Here is a 17331-nt window from a genome sequence, read left to right on the forward strand (position 1 = left end):
CAGAAGAGGGCAAGACATTGCATCAGCTCAACTGGACTGAAAGCAATATTTCAAAGCCATATATTTTAGAAAGGGCAGTTTAAGTCTCACCCATACTCGCTTTCAGTATGTACTTTTTAATGAGGCAAATTAGGCACACATGAAGTGGCAGTAATGGCCGGCTTTAAATGAGCAGCGCACCACCCACACGCTTTAAATAACTACAGGCTGAGCTTCTTGAGCTTTCCTAAACATCCCACGCATCTTGCCAGCTACAGTGTAAAATAATAAATGTACAGCATTTGATCATTGCTATTAACATTGTCAAGTTGGTTAAGGAAGCTGCTGCTGCTTGCTTCAGTCTCTAGGTGGCACTGTAGCCCTGAATGAAACTGCTAAATCATGACATCATTCCTTAACAGCTATTGAACTGTCAACTGTGTTAGTTATGGAAATGTAATCATCTGCCTTTATTAACTGAGCAATTTTCCTTGGTTGTCATGGTATCGTGGATCAATCTGTACAAACTATGTGTGATACATGAACACAGTGGCAGGGGTTAAAAAAAAAAAAAAAAAAGCTTAATAAGGAAGCCTAAGTGTATTGTGACAGAGGACAGCGTTTGGCCACTGATGAGAGGCTCTATTGGCTCAGTGATGGAGCAGCTCCCAGGAAGCCTTTTCAAACTGCTTAATGAAACCGCACCCTGCGGTGAGCTTTTGCTGGTTAAAGGATATGAGGATGTGAAAACAACCAGTGGCCATTTGCTGCCCTTTCCACTAAATGACATTTAAACCAGGCGGCCAGAAACCAGCTAAGGATGATTTCATGCAGCGGCTTGCTTTCCTCCAGCCAGCTGAATTCCAAGTGTTCACTTTAGCGGAAAATAGCTGATCAGGTCAACTATCTCGCCCTTTTAAATTTGTTCTCCCTCGCCAATAAATTTGGCTAAACCTGAACAACTCCAGTGAAATATGAGCACAAAGACCGATTCAAGCCATTTCTTTCTCAGACAAGGTGAGCCGAGTAATTCAAAATATGGCGCAGACCATTAACGCCCTCAGGTTCATCTTCATTGTTCACATAAGTTAAAAACAAAGAGCACACAGTGTTTGACTTTCTCCAAAAAAAGATTTATTAAACAGTTTTCTTGTTTGCAGCTGCGACCTGTGGAAAAACAAAAACATGAGGCATAAGTCAAGTCCAAGAGCAGACAAGGTGTTGCAGTGTCTTTGAAAACTTGTTCTCAGAAAGAACAAATTGCTGTGGAAAAGGAATAGCATTTTAATGGTTTCATCATGCTGCCACAGTTGGTGCAAATGATCCCAACTATTAAAATTCATTTGTATCAATCACAATCAAATAAAACTTCCCATCTGCTTAATATTCAATTGGTTTACTGTTTACTTGTAAATTTCTCACCACATTAAGGCCCACTGCAATACTGTGTTTGAACAGGAAATGTGCAACTTAAGGAGGTAAGATGCTATCAAAATGCAATTTCATGGGGACTTGAGTGAACACAGTTTGGAGGAGAGACTGTTTCAGTTGCTGCCAAAAACACTGAATATTCTACTGACGGTACATGGCAGAGACTGTGCTTGCAAACGAAAATGCATCAATCTCTTAAAAAGCCATCAGATTCTACAACACACAAGGGGGATTTGTAGAGAGGTAACGGAGCCACACCAACATGCTTTGTGCCAGCTTTGTGCAGCAGGTAGGCGGGGCTGGGCCCAGGTCTGCTCATCTGCATACTGCTCATTAGCATGGGTAAACAAGGAGAAAACTGATGCCATACGGCAGACTTGCCAAGCGTGAAATTCCCTCCACATGTTTACCCCTTTTACCCTTGGATTATCACAACATTGCTGCCTCTCCTGATTTTTGACAAGGCCCAACTGCGATTTGTTTTTTAGTGAAGGCGAACAAACAATGCCAGTAGTGTGCCACACAAGACACATAACTCACTTGGCTGGCAGAGGAAAATTTGCCCAAGGACAAGTTCCTTAAAAAAAGCCTTGCATGCTGAAGTCACACTGGGGCCGTGTACTCTCGTAACAGACAAGGTGTCGCATCAAAGCAAAGGGATGGTAATTCTGTGATCACACACGCTTAAGGCACCACCCCAGGTGCGTCTGAACATAACATAAAATGCCACTGTGTGTCATACGGAGCCAGCCACTGAAAAAACAACCTTTGCCTGGCCAGCGTGAGGTTGAGATGATATTCATTCAATAGCTCGGGAGCCTGATACTGGACGATTTAAATTCTGCCAGTAGGTTAGAACGGGCTGTAGCATACATACTGAAGCTCCTCGGCACAATAGTAACCATTTAAAGCAGTGGGAAGTCCACAACCCTTTGAGTTTTTTCATTATTGAGACAGTAGGAAACAAGTAGAGGCACAGGTAGAGGGGGGTCTGGTAGGATTCAATTTTCTGCCACCAAACTGTTTACGGCTGTCAGACAAAATGTACAACAACTCAGCTACATTCAGATAGTGCTCTTACTGCAAATGTCAAGTTAAAACATCCAAGGCCACGATCACAATACACATAACTCCTTCCACAGACCTAGGTTAATCTCCTATATGTACTGTGTAAAGCTTACTGTGGCTCAGTTTGTTATTTGACTGTTTATTCTGTACACTGGTCACAAAGTTGAATGCAAAGCAAAATGAAGCATGTCAAGGTGGTGGCGGAGAAATGGCGAGGCACTATGAATGCATTAAACAGAGGAATGCAAATCAGTTTCGTGTCACAAGTAGCATCACGAGTACAATACAATTTGTGTTACAATGTGCACGGATTTGAAGCAAGATACAGATAGTTTGCATTTTCAACAGTATCAGAGCAGATGTCGCACATTAGTATTCATACGAAACATCAGTAAAGGGACCTGTCTGTTTTAGATACAACACTCACTCACTCCAAATGACACTGTCCTTGTGTAATCAACATCTTGCAAAAAACATGTCTGTTACAACCGGTTTCTGCACCCCACCCATTGTTTTCTGTCAACCTTAATTATTTCAGTCTGTCAGGCTTGGCCCTTTGTGCACCACAGGCGATGAGTACAAAGTGTTAAAATACTACACACAGTACAAGACATACTACTATAATGCACACTGTTGCAAGCATATGTTTATACAATTCTGGGTGCATTACTACAATACCATCATTTACTAATTTATAGGGGTAGGACAAGAGTCTTACTGTCCAATTCAATACCATAAATACTTGGGTGCTGATTCGATATGTATTGTGATTTGTAAGTATTGGAATTCTACAAGTTTCGTGAGCCAATATTATGATTTCATGCAATTAAGGGGAAAAGTTGAAACAGTGTAAAAACAGTATGTCATGTTCCCTAAAAATACACATTTTGTCAGTCTTTTTTCAGCAGCTGCATACACTGCACAGTGAAGTAAACTAAAAAACATTTTACTGATCTTATTTTAAGCACTTTTATTCCAGTGAAGTACTTTGTGACCTTGCTCTTTTAAGGGTGCTTCATTAAATAAATTTACCTTTTTACATCTTTTTAGAACTTAAAACGTGCAACATCTTATTCCATTGTAGAGCTGCATGTAGTGCATTGATTCACTCAGCCCCTCACACTGCCCTCACCGTCTCCTTCCATTTATCAGACCACAAATGAGAGGAATTAGGAAGTTCACGCACCCCACAGTCTTTCTGCTCCACTCTGTGCTGCTAGGAGACTATTAGCCAGAGGATAAATGGACGGAAGCTCCAGAGACAGAGCTCACAGTGGCAGCTGTAGCCACATGAATTCATCCAGCGCCAGGGGTGACAGCAGGCTGGGTTTAATGTGTGTAACAACAGCAACAGAAAGTTTGCTGCCTCAGCACGGGGTTCACACTGGGCTGGCTGAATTAGCATTGCTATTTAAGCGGCCACAGGTCCATCTCCAGATCATCTGCTACCATCTGCTTTCCCACTTTGGCTTTGTTTTTCTTGACAGATATGACATCATGTTACTCACACTACCACACTAAAAACTGCAACTTCTTCCACCTCTGTGGGTAAGTTATATCAATTCAGGCATTAAAGAAAGATTAAAAAAAAATCATGGTAGCTAAATTTTTTTCCCCACCCCTTCATTTATTTGTACTTTGATCAGTTCACTGCACTAGTTGTTTCAAACAGTACATGGCACCTAGGATAATGAAGTTGCATCCAGGACAGGCGTAATAACCAAAGCAGAAAACAATATAATTAGGAAAGTTAGGCCTCTATGGTTTTGCGCAGGCTTTTTCTAAAATCCAAGTACTCAAATACTCAAGTTAATTTCATGTGTGTATGTCAGCTTAATTAGTGACAACAGGACAGTTTCTCACCTGGCCGGCAATTCTATCCAGGTCTCTGGTTCCCTGGGCGGTAAGTCTGCGACCACTGAGAGAAAAAGAACAGCAAAAATTAAATAAGAAAATGAGGAAACATAACTGTCAAAAAATACACAAAACGCTTACGCCCTCAATAACTACTTCTTTACGCCACATTGACCACAGTTTCACAGTCAGGGAAAGCTACATATCAAAACTCCATCCATACACACTAGCAAAAAAAAAATAAAAAATCACTCATTATCAACCCTGTAACAAAGGCAATTCAAAATGTAATTTCATTCTTCTAACTAGTTGAACTGAATAAACCAAGCCAATCAATTAGTCCCCTCGTTACAGTGTGCATATGCCAACTAATACATACAGCTCAGACTGCATATATAATGATAATACATGATGAGTATACAGACACAAGACTAATCTGCAAATACAACTGTGTGTTCCTGACACTAACTGCCACTCAAACAGGCTCTTTTCAACAAATTAACAGTTAAACATGTCTAGCTTTAAATGTAACATCGTATCTAGCGGATACAACAAGCAGAGGCACTCACCCATTGGGATCCTTCTCAATCATCTTGAGTAATTCAAGGGCCTGCAGCACCTTGCGGGCCACATTCTTGGATCCTACACTGTAATGGGCAGGGCACACGCCGTTCCTCTGGCGACTTCCATAGATCTTTGTCATGGAGCCAACACCAGCACCTCCACGGAGGTACAGGTGGCGGACTGTGGATGCTGTGGGAGCAGGAGAGATGAGGGTGTTAAAATGCGGCACCAGTAACAATATGCTGCGTTCATGTTTCCCTCTCAAAATGGTAAAATAGAGCTGTTTGGACAAGTGAGCTTGTGACCTTACTAAGAAGACAGGAAGATAAATAAGTAGTGTGATTTCATGTTTCATAAGCAAGCCACTGAAGCCAGAAATAAACAGTGAAGAGCTTCACTTCATCATCCCCAAGCAGTGAGCATTTAACGCTACATTTAGTTACGCCTTTAAGATATGGCATTAGATGAAATCACTTGAATCTTAACCATCATGGAAATGGAAGCCAAATGATGAACATAAATGATTTTCCCCATCATTTCCTTTTATTTTCAAGGTCTGAATACACACATATTTTGAGAACATGGCCTTAGTACACCATCAGCGTAGTTATTAGGTGTCAGGTCTCATTTGCAGACATCTAATATAAATACCACAACAACTTGCATGATTTTGTATCACCAAGGATAAGTGGGCTATTTGAGGTAACTGTTAAATCAAGGTATACTCCTTACACAAGCTGTCAATCAATCCTGGGACTGCAAAAACAGTCTTTAAACCGCCATAAAAGGCACACTGAATTGGCAATCAAATCACAGCAGCTTTGTGCTTTGAGCCAGGTAAGCCCATGCTGCATTCATTACAGCCACCAACTGCCATGTGAACAAATTTCTACACATCCTTTAGTGACGTAAAATGCAGTGAGAGTCATTCAGGGGAGCTGCATCAGTTTCCAACAGCGACATGTGATTGAACAACACTGCACCACTGTATGCATACTTGTTGCAAACAACTTGATATATGAACAATAAACAAAAATACAGTGAACTGGACATAAATATGTGGACTCACCAGCTCTGATGTAAAACCAGTTCTCATCACTGGGGGCCAGCTCCTTGTGCTTACCCAGTTTGACAAGGTCCACCCAGTCAGGCACCTTCAGCTTTCCTGATCTGGGAGCAGACAAGAAGTTTCAGTTAATACTAAACCACAAAACCAAATATACACATTTGGTTTGAATGAAGTACCCTTTGCCATGACACGTCACTGCGTGTTAGCTCTACAGACAACTACACATTACATTTTAGTAAATTATGGATGGGACCAAGTCCACTGAAAACTACACAGATTTACAAAAATAATAACACTCACTTCTTCAGGAAAGCTGCCAGGGCACGGACAAACTCCTGCTGGTTGACGTCTTTCACTGTGACACCTGGCATCTGAAAAAGATGCGGAAAGGACACCAACATTACATTTAACATCTTCTGACACACACTGGAACAGACTGAAAGTTGGTTATCATGCACACAACCGTTTTCTTATTAAATGATGCTGTTCACTATGTGATACTAACAACGTGACCTGACATTGTACAGTAAATGCTAACGGCTAATAACGACATCGGTTGCCTCTAGTTATAAATCCAACTATGATGCGCGGGCATAACAAACCCACTCTGCTTCACTACTGATGTGATAATCACGAAGTCGAAATACTAACTTGACAATCCAAGTATTGATCCAACAACTTAACGGCTCACATGTGGGCTGGCTCTCAGCTACACGCGTTTAACCGGCATTAGCTCCCCTTACAGCAGGGGTGTGAGCGCCTATTAGCTGGCTAACGCTAGCACTCCCGTCTCAGGCTAACTCCTTTTCAGTCGTGAACCCCAGCCATTTTCAGAAGACAATTCACTGATATCACAATACAATTCAAGAGTTATCCATTTTGACACCATCCATTTTTACTTTACATTCCTGCAATATATAGACGGTTACAGCAGGACCGCTAGCCACTAGCTAGCAGGCCTCAACGAGGTAGCATGGGGGCAGCCATTACAAACAGACCTATGCTATGAGCGCTACATTCTGGTATATCTTTGTAAAAAATAAAGTTAACACGTCTAACACGCTTGCGTTAAGCTCAACCATTTTATTAATCTGACCGTTATACGCTGCCTGACCACTTCTGGGGTGTGAATGCGAGAAATTTGAGGTAATTTAACGCCATATAGTCGCGGAAGAAATCTAGCGCTTTACCTTGCTTGTGGACAGCGAAGGGAAGAGGGTGGAACGGGGTTTCCAACTGATGTTAAAACGGGCAGATCTCGTTCCGTATCGCGAGACTGGAGCGTTGTTTTTCTCACCGGTGCATCTCAGCTGAGAAAAGTGATAAAGCGTCTTTGCTCTCATCCACACTCTCGCCTAATTGTGACAGAGAAGAAGAAGCTGCTGATTACCCTTATTATTCACCGAAATACAGCCTTTACTGTGTTAAGCCTACTTAAGCAGTTAGATTTGGAAATATGATCACACCAAGAGGTTATTTTAAGTTAGGATACATTCTAGTACCACACGTATTATCTTTAAACTGAGGGCAGACAGAAAGGATGAATGTAAGGTATTATAATTATGTTTACTTATTATGATTCTGCGTGTGTAATCTGTATGCCCCCTGCCCTCAGGGTCTCCACTTCCACAATTAAGCAACAAGTGTACTCGAGCTGTATTTAAATTGCACCAGGCAAAAGTTTCTAATGTCTGTTTCTGATTTGTAGCTATTGTTCAACAGAGCCCCCCTCAATTGGACTCAGCGTGCCCCCGCCTGGAGCTTTGCCCTTTTGGCAGAGAGTGGGAGAATGATTTGTGTAAACATATGATGCGCTTGAGTGATTTTTTTTGAAAATATAGACACATTTTCTAGGCCATAACTGTTAGCCCTACAGTTCACTGATGCTGATTTGCATTTAAAAACTAAAGTAAACACACTGAGCACACAAAAGTCAGTTTTCAACCGATTTTCAATGGAGTGGCTTCAGGCTTTGTGTCTTAGATGCCAGTGGAGCTTTATGCGATTTCTCCGTTTGCAGTAGAGTATAATGTATTATTGAATCGTCCATCTAAGATCACAGGAATAACATGGATAATGTAACGTACACGCCTAAAGATATATTATTTATCTTTCTAATTCCCGCTGTGCAGGTATCCTGGCAATACTACAGTGGTGTTGTCTGCTTATTCCGTTTCATGGAACAATGCCTTTAGATAAGACTGTGTAAAATGTCTTTGCTCATCTGTATCATCTTGAGCTCATGCCCACTCCATCAAAAAGCACGTTACTTTCAGAGCTAAGAGCTTCTTTTTATTTTCCTTTGTCTCTTTGTGGTTAAGAGAAAACTGGAGGAATATGAAAAAAAATAGATCTGAGTGAAAATGTTTTTGCTGAGAGCAAAGAATTAGCCTTATTTGTGTGTATGTGTATGTGTATGTGTGTGTGTCCATGCTCATATGTGCATGTGTGTGTGCGTGCCGTATTTACATATTTCCCTGGCTGGCAGTGGTTGTGTTGCCCTTTGCACATCTCAGATGGAAAGGGCAGCCGTGCTCCAACGTTGACACAATTGATATGTTTGCAGAGACAGGAGAGAGAGATAGAAGGCAGGTGGATAAGCAGAGGTTTATGAATGAGGTTTATATAGGGCAGACAGTTTGGAGTGAGAGACTGCAAGATAGAGATCCTGGAGGAAAATAAAAAGGCAGCCAAGTCATACAGAGGTTAGATCAGAGAGGCTTGTATAAACTACCTGTGTCCTCGCAGGGCTTCACATCAGGTAACGGTACCTTTTTTTTTTATTATCCTAATTTACTTCTTTGATGATATATCAACATCCAGGCACCACTGACTCTTCATCTCTCTGAAGCTCTGACCATGCTGCAAGGTTGGGCCCTATAGCTTAAATGTTGTTTGAAAGAGTATAATTGATTAATTAAGGCAATTAATTACACTGGGAGTGACCAGCCACCAATTTGAATGGAAAACTCACACAAGGTGGATTAAACTCCATTAATTACTTCACTAAATCAATTTGGCTGAGGCCCTTCAAGTGGTGAGACAGGAGACAACTGTGTAAAGTGATTATGAAGTGGTGTAAAGAGGTTATTTCAGCCAGTCACGATTATTATGGAAAAATGACGACCAACACTGAATGTTCTGGAAAAGGTCAAACTAATTATGTGGAATGGACAGGTGTCATATTGCTCTGGCAAATCTGCTGTTTCCATATTCATCCACTCCGCTTTATGTGAGACCATTGTTTGAAAATGCACTAAAATTAGCTGCCAATCATTTTTGAATGCATTTGCTGGAAATGATTCACTCAGGAGGGAACGCGCGCTTGTGTGATTGAGTGCAAGCCTTCATGTATTTACGCATAAACGTCTGGGCCTATTTGCGTTTCAGAGGGTATAAGAGTGTGAATGATGCATGGTGGGCCAGAGGGAGAACAGAGGCAAAACAAAGAGCAGCAGAAAGAGGCGAGAATAGAGAGTGTTAACGGTATGTTGCCACCCAGCTTGGCGCTTGTTGCACTGTGTTTGCATGGTGCTCACATCCTCAGTGGAAAAGTTCTGTCAAGTCTGGTCTGGCCTGACCTTTTCACTCTCCAGGCACGTCTACAGCTCTCCAATACCTATCAAAATATCTACTCTCCCCCTGCCCGTCTTTGTGCCACTAGCATGAACTTGCATCACACTCACTATCACTACCCTTCCACATCTGTGCTTCCCTCTCCCTCTCCCTTGCTGACTGTTTATTCTGACCCACAGCCCTGTGTTTAACTTCAAAATTTTCTCCTCCCTCCAGCCTCTATTTACATTTGTATTCCCTCTATTCTTTCACTATACTTATTTACCTCCTAAGTAAATATTCTTTCTCTAAATCTCATCATTTCTTTGACAATGCAAGTTAACGCTGCAGGGGCAATCTCTGCTGAAAGAGCCATGTGGGAACACAGGGCAAGAGTGGCAAATAGCTGGGAGTAAATGAGGCTGTATATGCATATTTTTTTCTTAAAGTTTCACACTTTCATATCATCATCAATAATGAATTTTCGAACTGAATTTTTTGCCTTTATCAGTCTCCATCTCTCTTTTTTTAATCTCCCCCAGACATGGAACTCATGTGGCTGTACTTCCTGTGCCAGTGCATCATATCTGTGTCTGTAATTGTGGTGAGCGTGAGGTTGTGCATGGCGGTCAGCGGCAGCGGTACAGTGGCTGACGTCCAGGAGGGAACCCAGGGGGCCAGGCCCCAATCCGGGAGCGTCTCGTGCTGTCTTCGGTTGTGCCTGGGCTGGGTGGGGGCTATAGGGGGTGCAGTGGGGGTCCCTGTGAACGTGTTTCTCAACCTGCGAACCCCACAGTGTCTGTACACATGCATAACTTTGGTGTGTTGCCCCCTGCTGGTCAGGCAGTTTACCATGTTTCTGTTGATGATGCTTACGCTGGACGCACACCTGCAGCATCGCTTCACAGACAGGTGAGTCTAGATGAGGGTTGAATTGTTTTAAGCAGCAGACAAATAAGTATATATAAATAAGTGTAGGTTAAAGTGGAAAATAACTGTTAAATCTTAACATGGTGCAAAAACATTCACCAGCCACTTTATTAGGTACACCATGCTAGTACCAGGTTGGACCCCTTTTTGCATTAACTGCCTTAATTCTTGGTGGCATAGATTCAACAAGGTGCTGGAAACATTCCTCAGAGATTTTGGTCCATATTGGCATGATCGCATCAGCAGTTGCTGCAGATTTGTCTGCTGCACATCCATGATGTGAATCTCCTGTTCCACCACATCCCAAAGGTGCTCTATTGGATTGAGATCTGGTGACTGTGGAGGCCATTGGAGTACAGTGAACTCATTGTCATGTTCAAGAAACCAGTTTGAGATGATGTGAGCTTTGTGACATGGTGTGTTATCCTGCTGGAAGTAGCCATCAGAAGATGGGTACACTGTGGTCATAAAGGGATGGACACGGTCAGTAGCAATACTCAAGTAGACTGTGACGTTTAAATGATGCTCAGGTGGTACTAAGGGGCCCAAAGTGTGCCAAGAAAATATCCCCCACACCATTACACCACCACCACCAGCCTGAACTGTTGATACAAGGCAGGATGGATCCATGCTTTCATGTTGTTTATGCCAGATTCTGACCCTACCATCTGACTGTAGCAGCAGAAATCCAGACTCAACGTTTTTCCAATCTTCTATTGTCCAGTTTTGGTGAGCCTGTGTGAATTGTAGCTGACAGGAATGGCACCTGGTGTGGTCTTCTGCTGCTGTAGCCCATCTGCTTCAAGGTTCAATGTGTTGTTGGTTCAGAGATGGTCTTCTGCAGACCTTGGTTGTAACGAGTGGTTATTTGAGTTACTGTTGCCTTTCTATCATCTTGAACCAGTCTGGCCATTCTCCTCTGACCTCTGGCATCAACAAGACAATTTCACCCAGAGAACTGCCGCTCACTGGATATTTTCTCTTTTTCACACCACCTCTGTAAACCCTAGAGATGGTTGTGCGGGGTCTGCCCATTGTTCCGACAGCCCACTGGTCCGACATCCCATTGTTCCGACCATATTAAACCCATTGTTCCGAAGTCCCATTGTTCCGAAATCATCATGGTGCCCTGTGGTTAAGGTCTGGTTAGGTTTAGGCACAAAAAACACTTGGTTAGGGTTAGGAAAAGATCATGGTGTGGGTTAAAATGAAAAAGAAAGTGGCAAACACATAAGCCGTGAGCCTGCTTCGACTCAAGCTTTTCCCAGCTGACCCAGAGCCGGTCACGGCGCACCATCAAGGCAGAAATACGCCCACCGGGAGCCGTTCAGCACTGTGGAGAGCTCCCCACACAACCCGGACCCCAGAGTTAATAACAGGAGGTTATGGTGTTTTACTCTCTCCTCTCTATGACACTTGTATCTCGACCAGTAGCCTACTTTTGTTGTGTTTGCTGATCCTCTATGGTACACAAATACAGTATAGCCTAGTATAATCACATATCGGAACAACAGGATGTCGGACTAATGGGATGTCGGAACAATGGGCTGTCGGACCAATGATATGGACCCGGTTGTGCATGGAAATCCTAGTACATTAGCAGTTTACATGCCACGTTCAAAGTCACTTAAATCACCTTTCTTCCCCATTCTGATGCTCAGTTGGAACTTTAGCATGTCATTTTGACAATGTCTACATGCCTGAATGCATTGAGTTGCTGCCACGTAATTGGCTGATAAGCTATTTGCGTTAACAAGCAGTTGAACTATGGGGTGCCGTTTGTAAAGTGTCTCACGCTGAAAATAACATCAACATTTTGCCACATTTAGCTTCAAACAATGTTTAAAAAAGTATTGTGAATTTTTTAACGTCACCTTTTACCACATTTACAGCAATATTTGTTAACTTAGAAATATATTAAATAGTTAAATCTAAATATTAAATCTAAATCTAAATGTTAAATATAAATGCTAAATATAAATATAAATTTTAAATCTAAATATTAAATCTAAATCTAAATCTAAATGTTAAATCTAAATGCTAAATATAAATATAAATATAAATGTTAAATCTAAATATTAAATCTAAATCTAAATGTTAAATCTAAATGTTCTGGGTGAAACTAAATATTTAGCTAATATGCAAATTCACACTGCTGGTCACCGGAAGTACCAAAATAAAAGCTTGAGATGGTCAGACTGTGTTTATAGAATCAAATAACGAATTAAAACCAACTTATCGGGGGAAATGAACACTTGAACATTAGCGTGATAATAACTACCTAAAATAACAAGAAACATGTTTGGAGAAATTTTATATGACGTGTACTTTGAATTGTTAGTGTCCCTTCGGAGGGATTAACAACCTAAACTAAGCTAACAACCGGCAGCTCTTAGCACCATTAGCAGTGTCTGTAATGACTCATTAACTCTTAAACGGTCCGTGAAAAAAATAGTTTTTTTCCAGCGGATATCTTAGTTACAACATGATTGAGCTAGCAAAGCAGTTTTGTGTTGCGATGTGTGGTATTTATTCAGTTTTGGGAAATCACGATGTCTAGAAAGCATCAGTGGCTGCAGCAGCAGCAAAGCTATTAGGACGTCATCTGTTAAAAGCCTTCCGTTGTCAGATACGACATGAAACTACTCCAGTTAGCTCAATCATGTTGTAACTAAGACATCCGCTGGAAAAAAAATTTTTTTTCACGGACCGTTTAGAGTTAGTGAGTCATTACAGACACCGCTAACGGGGCTAACAGCTAACGGTTAGCCCCGCTAATCTACGATAGCCATGTTATTAATTTCAGAACGTGATAGTAATGTTTGTTGAATCATTGTGTTTATAGACTTTACAAACACCAGATTAGTCTAAACGGTGATATAGTGACGTGAAAAATGTGAGATATGCATATATACATGTAGCTAAACTCCGCTAAATTTTCTACCCATAAGTATTTGTAAACAACAAGGTGATTCCCTCCGAAGAGACACTAACAGCTCAAAGTACACATCAAATAAAATTTCTCCAAACATGTTTCTTGTTATTTTAGGTAGTTATTATCACGCTAATGTATGTTCCAGTGTCCATTTCCCCCGATAAGTTGGTTTTAATTCATTATTTGATTCTATAAACACAGTCTGACCATCTCGAGCTTTTATTTTGGTACTTCCGGTGACCGGCAGTGTGAATTTGCATATTAGCTAAATATTTAGTTTCACCCAGAACATTTAGATTTAACAATTAGATTTAGATTTAGATTTAATATTTAGATTTAACATTTATATTAATATTTAGATTTAACATTTAACATTTAGGTGCCACATTTAATATTTAGATTTAATATTTAGATTTAACATTTATATTTATATTTAGCATTTATATTTAACATTTAGATTTATATTTATATTTAGCATTTAGATTTAGATTTAGATTTAATATTTAGATTTAGATTTAGATTTAATATTTAGATTTAACATTTAACATTTAGGTGCCACATTTAATATTTAGATTTAACATTTAACATTTAGGTGCCACATTTAATATTTAGATTTAACTATTTAATATATTTCTAAGTTAACAAATATTGCTGTAAATGTGGTAAAAGGTGACATTAAAAAATTCACGATACTTTTTTAAACATTGTTTGAAGCTAAATGTGGCAAAATGTTGATGTTATTTTCAGCGTGAGACACTTTACAAACGGCACCCCATATTGAACAGGTGTACCTGATAAAGTGGCTGATGAGTGTAAATACCAATCCAATAACTTACATAAATGCATACACAGATACATTTCTTGGAAATATAATAAATAATCACATACTGTAAAGTACAATTACATACAATGCTTTAGTTTCCTGTTTGTGTGTGGGTAAGGATGGATATGTAGGTGGCAGGAGGCCACACTCTCGAGCATGCTTTCAGCAGTAAAGGAAAAAAAATCAATACAAGAGTAAAACAAACATGTCAAAGTTATATGCAATATTGTTACATCAAAACTGCCTGTTCGTTCAGTGCTCATAAGGCGGCTTTTTATCACCCGCTGCTTATACTGCCATCTTAGAGACCCGGGGGTGAGTAAATATCAATAGGCTCTGAGGCTCTTGGATGTTTCATTGACAGTGACCTACAAATCCAGCCTTTCAGTGGAAGAGAGCCAGCATTATGTCTCTTTTTTTAAGGTCCTCAATTGCTTTTCACCTACCCGCTACCCGGTTGGTATAAGTAAGATGCATTCAGAAAAAGACAGATCTCTTCCAAAAGTCAGAAATGAATTTTAAAATTAAAATGCCCTTTTCCCTGATAAGAGCAATGTGAGGTATTTTTTATTTTTGGTGTTACTAAGAGATGAGAGTCGAGGCGGTATAGGACCGTAAGAACTGCTCATTTCTTTCTTTAGTTTAGAACATTTGAGTACAGTTTTTGTGTGATTCAGATATGTCCACACCCATGTTTGTGAATGCCAGGTACTCTTCGGTGATGACCCGTCAGCGAGCCCTGTGTGTGGTTCTGCTCTGCTGGGTGGGCTCTGTTCTGTCCTCCTTCGGCCAGTTCATCGGCTCTGACGTCCTCGACACCTGGAGAAGTGGCGGGACTGGCCCGGGCACAGCTGGCCTCGGGCTGGATGGCAACTGGACGACCTCTTTACCCCATCTCACCCCTTCCCCGCCCCCAAAGTACCACCAAGACCGCAAGGTTATTGGAAAGTATCTACCATACGGCGGCTTCCTGTCAAAGTTTTACGTGGAAGACAAGCACAACTTCACCTACGCTGAGATTCACAGCAGCCACTGGGGAGTGTGTGCTCCTGACATCATTCTCAGTCCACAGTTTCTAGTCTATGTTCACGGGATGACAGTGTTCATGTTCCCCTTGCTTTGCCTGCTGGCCATTTACCTCGACCTGCTTTGCATCAAGCCCAGGAAGACTCCTTTCAGTCATGCATACCCCCCTAAACATGACTCCTGCAGGGTGCGCTCACTGGCTCTGTCCCTGTCCCTTTTAGTTCTGCTGTGCCTGCCGCTCCACATTATCCATGCACTCTTGCTTTTCACCCCCAAAACCAATCTTCCTGCCTGGACTCATGCAGTTGCCATGCTCCTCTTCCAGCTGTACAGCCTCGTGCCCCAGATCCTCTTCACTCCTCCTAAAAAACAAGTGGGGGGAGAACGGGCATCCTTTCCTCTTTCTGTTGCCCAGCTTCCACCTCCAGTAGCTCCGTCCAGAGGAAAATCTGTCCGTATGGCCCTGTGCGAGGCAGTGCAGGCAGCTCCGTGGTCTTCAGCCAAACACTCTCTTAAAGCCAAAGTGTGCCCAGAGGTCTGAAATCTTCACAAAACTCAAGATCTGGCCTGCTGTTTTTTAAGTAAACTTTTGTCATCATCTTTAAGCCGTTAAATTAAATCAATTTTCCTTCCGTGTGTTGTGTGCCTGAGTGTAAAAAAAAAAGTGTTTGAAACAAACAGCTTGCAGACTGTAGAAGAAGAAATCTTAGTATAGCATATTCCTTCTGTTTGTTCTTGGCCCGTTAACTAATCAGCAACCTTGTGCACAGACGCTAGGAATAACTTGCAAATGAAAAGGCCAGTTAATTATCAGGTCCCACACCAAATGTCAGTGAGAAAATTAAGTCTCCAGATGATGACTACTATCCTGATCACAGATGTCTGTTTTCTTTGACTGCTCTTCCTGCGGGTCTTATTCTAAGCTTGTTTTAAGTCTCTGCTAAGCCAACCACCGCTAATGTAGATCTATGAGTGACAGCGTTTAATTAAACATTCAGTAATAACATGTGGTCCTGAGAGTACGGGGCGTCGTAGGGAAAACATCATTAACCTGGTTATGACACAATCTTCATGGCTGTTTTGATTAAACTTGTAAATACAATGTGATGCTCTGGTAATAAAGAGGGCCTTGCTCACTCTAATTGGATTGTTCATCTTGAAGCGTGTTAGTGTTAAAAAAAAGGAGAAATCCATCTCTTTCTGTGTGGAACATTGACATGACATCCAACACGCTTTCTCTTTTCTTTTTCCTGTTTTTATCCACGATTATAGAGCAGCTTTTTCCCTCCCTTCTTTTCTCTCTCCCTTCCTCTCAGGGTTTGTTGCTCAGTCTTTTGCTCCGTTGATCATTTTTCAGCTTTTTCTACAGATCTTGTGTCTATTTTTCATTTATTTTCATGCTCTTTATGCCTCTCCCTGCCTTTCTATCTCCTCTTTAAGCACTCAAAAAAATACACAGTACAGTATGTGTTCCATCACTACAAAGAAATCCCTGACTGGAACACATTATTGATAGAGAAATCTGGTGAAGGGGGGAAGAAAAAAGATTTTTCTCCAGCTTCCTTGGCGCCGCTGCCCATTCAATTGTTCTGTCTGCCTGAAAGCTCTCTGCTTCCTGATTATGCTCGGCCTCGACACACTCAGGCACCTCAATCAATGCCTCATGCTATGCTGCCACTCTGTACACACCTCCTTGCCTCGCTTGGGTCACAATGCCAAGACCAGGGGAGCATAAGCTGCGTTCACCATCCTGGGGTCACCAGGGTTGGTTTTTACTGATGGATAAAACAGTGTCTAATCCACCATGTAGCCACCAGAAATATAAAGAGTTTGTGTTTGGATGGACTCTGATATCCACTGTAACTCGTAGAAATGAAATACGACTGTCATAAATGGGTCATAAACAGAGGAATTATCTGACGTGAACCCGTTCCAGGACGTTAATCGGTAAAACTCGCATCAGGGAGCGAACATGTGAGTTATTCATAGACTCCTTGCTGTCATTACTGGCCAGATTATGCTACATTCGCCGCATGTCATAAACTGGGGGAGGAATACAACCGACTGTTATCTGGCTCGTCCTGGTCTCATTTCTGC

General features: G+C 41.5%; 2 protein-coding genes across 2 annotated transcripts; one reads left to right on the forward strand and one right to left on the reverse strand.

Annotated features, from left to right (window-relative positions):
- Positions 1-1090: 1090 nt before the first annotated feature.
- rps19 (ribosomal protein S19) lies at positions 1091-7235 on the reverse strand. Its single transcript, XM_033641317.2, has 6 exons — positions 7156-7235; positions 6266-6336; positions 5966-6066; positions 4902-5085; positions 4342-4396; positions 1091-1146 (listed from the first exon to the last, which is right to left on the reverse strand). Exons 2-6 carry the CDS (start codon positions 6334-6336, stop codon positions 1117-1119), a joined length of 441 nt encoding a protein of 146 aa, XP_033497208.1. The 5' UTR covers positions 7156-7235; the 3' UTR covers positions 1091-1116.
- Positions 7236-8602: 1367 nt separating this feature from the next.
- Positions 8603-16257, forward strand: LOC144464419 (adenosine receptor A1). The gene is made up of 4 exons (XM_078171218.1): positions 8603-8726; positions 10063-10432; positions 14917-15661; positions 15716-16257. The coding sequence occupies exons 2-4, from the start codon at positions 10065-10067 to the stop codon at positions 15773-15775; spliced, it is 1173 nt and encodes a 390-aa protein (XP_078027344.1). The 5' UTR covers positions 8603-8726; positions 10063-10064; the 3' UTR covers positions 15776-16257.
- The last annotated feature ends 1074 nt before the right edge of the window (positions 16258-17331 follow it).

Source organism: Epinephelus lanceolatus, chromosome 10, assembly GCF_041903045.1.
Source record: "Epinephelus lanceolatus isolate andai-2023 chromosome 10, ASM4190304v1, whole genome shotgun sequence".
Classification (NCBI taxonomy): Eukaryota; Metazoa; Chordata; class Actinopteri; order Perciformes; family Serranidae; genus Epinephelus; species Epinephelus lanceolatus.

Bases quoted from the DNA above. Each gene is read 5' to 3' on its own strand.
- rps19 (XM_033641317.2), bottom strand. From the start codon at position 6,336: ATGCCAGGTGTCACAGTGAAAGACGTCAACCAGCAGGAGTTTGTCCGT. The intron at 6,067-6,265 runs GTGAGTGTTATT...GTCTGCTCCCAG, and splicing joins CTGGCAGCTTTCCTGAAGAA to ATCAGGAAAGCTGAAGGTGC. The intron at 4,397-4,901 runs GTGAGTGCCTCT...TTTTTCTCTCAG, and splicing joins ATTGAGAAGGATCCCAATGG to TGGTCGCAGACTTACCGCCC.
- LOC144464419 (XM_078171218.1), top strand. From the start codon at position 10,065: ATGGAACTCATGTGGCTGTACTTCCTGTGCCAGTGCATCATATCTGTG. The intron at 10,433-14,916 runs GTGAGTCTAGAT...TGTGAATGCCAG, and splicing joins CAGCATCGCTTCACAGACAG to GTACTCTTCGGTGATGACCC. The intron at 15,662-15,715 runs GTAGCTCCGTCC...GAGGCAGTGCAG, and splicing joins TTGCCCAGCTTCCACCTCCA to GCAGCTCCGTGGTCTTCAGC.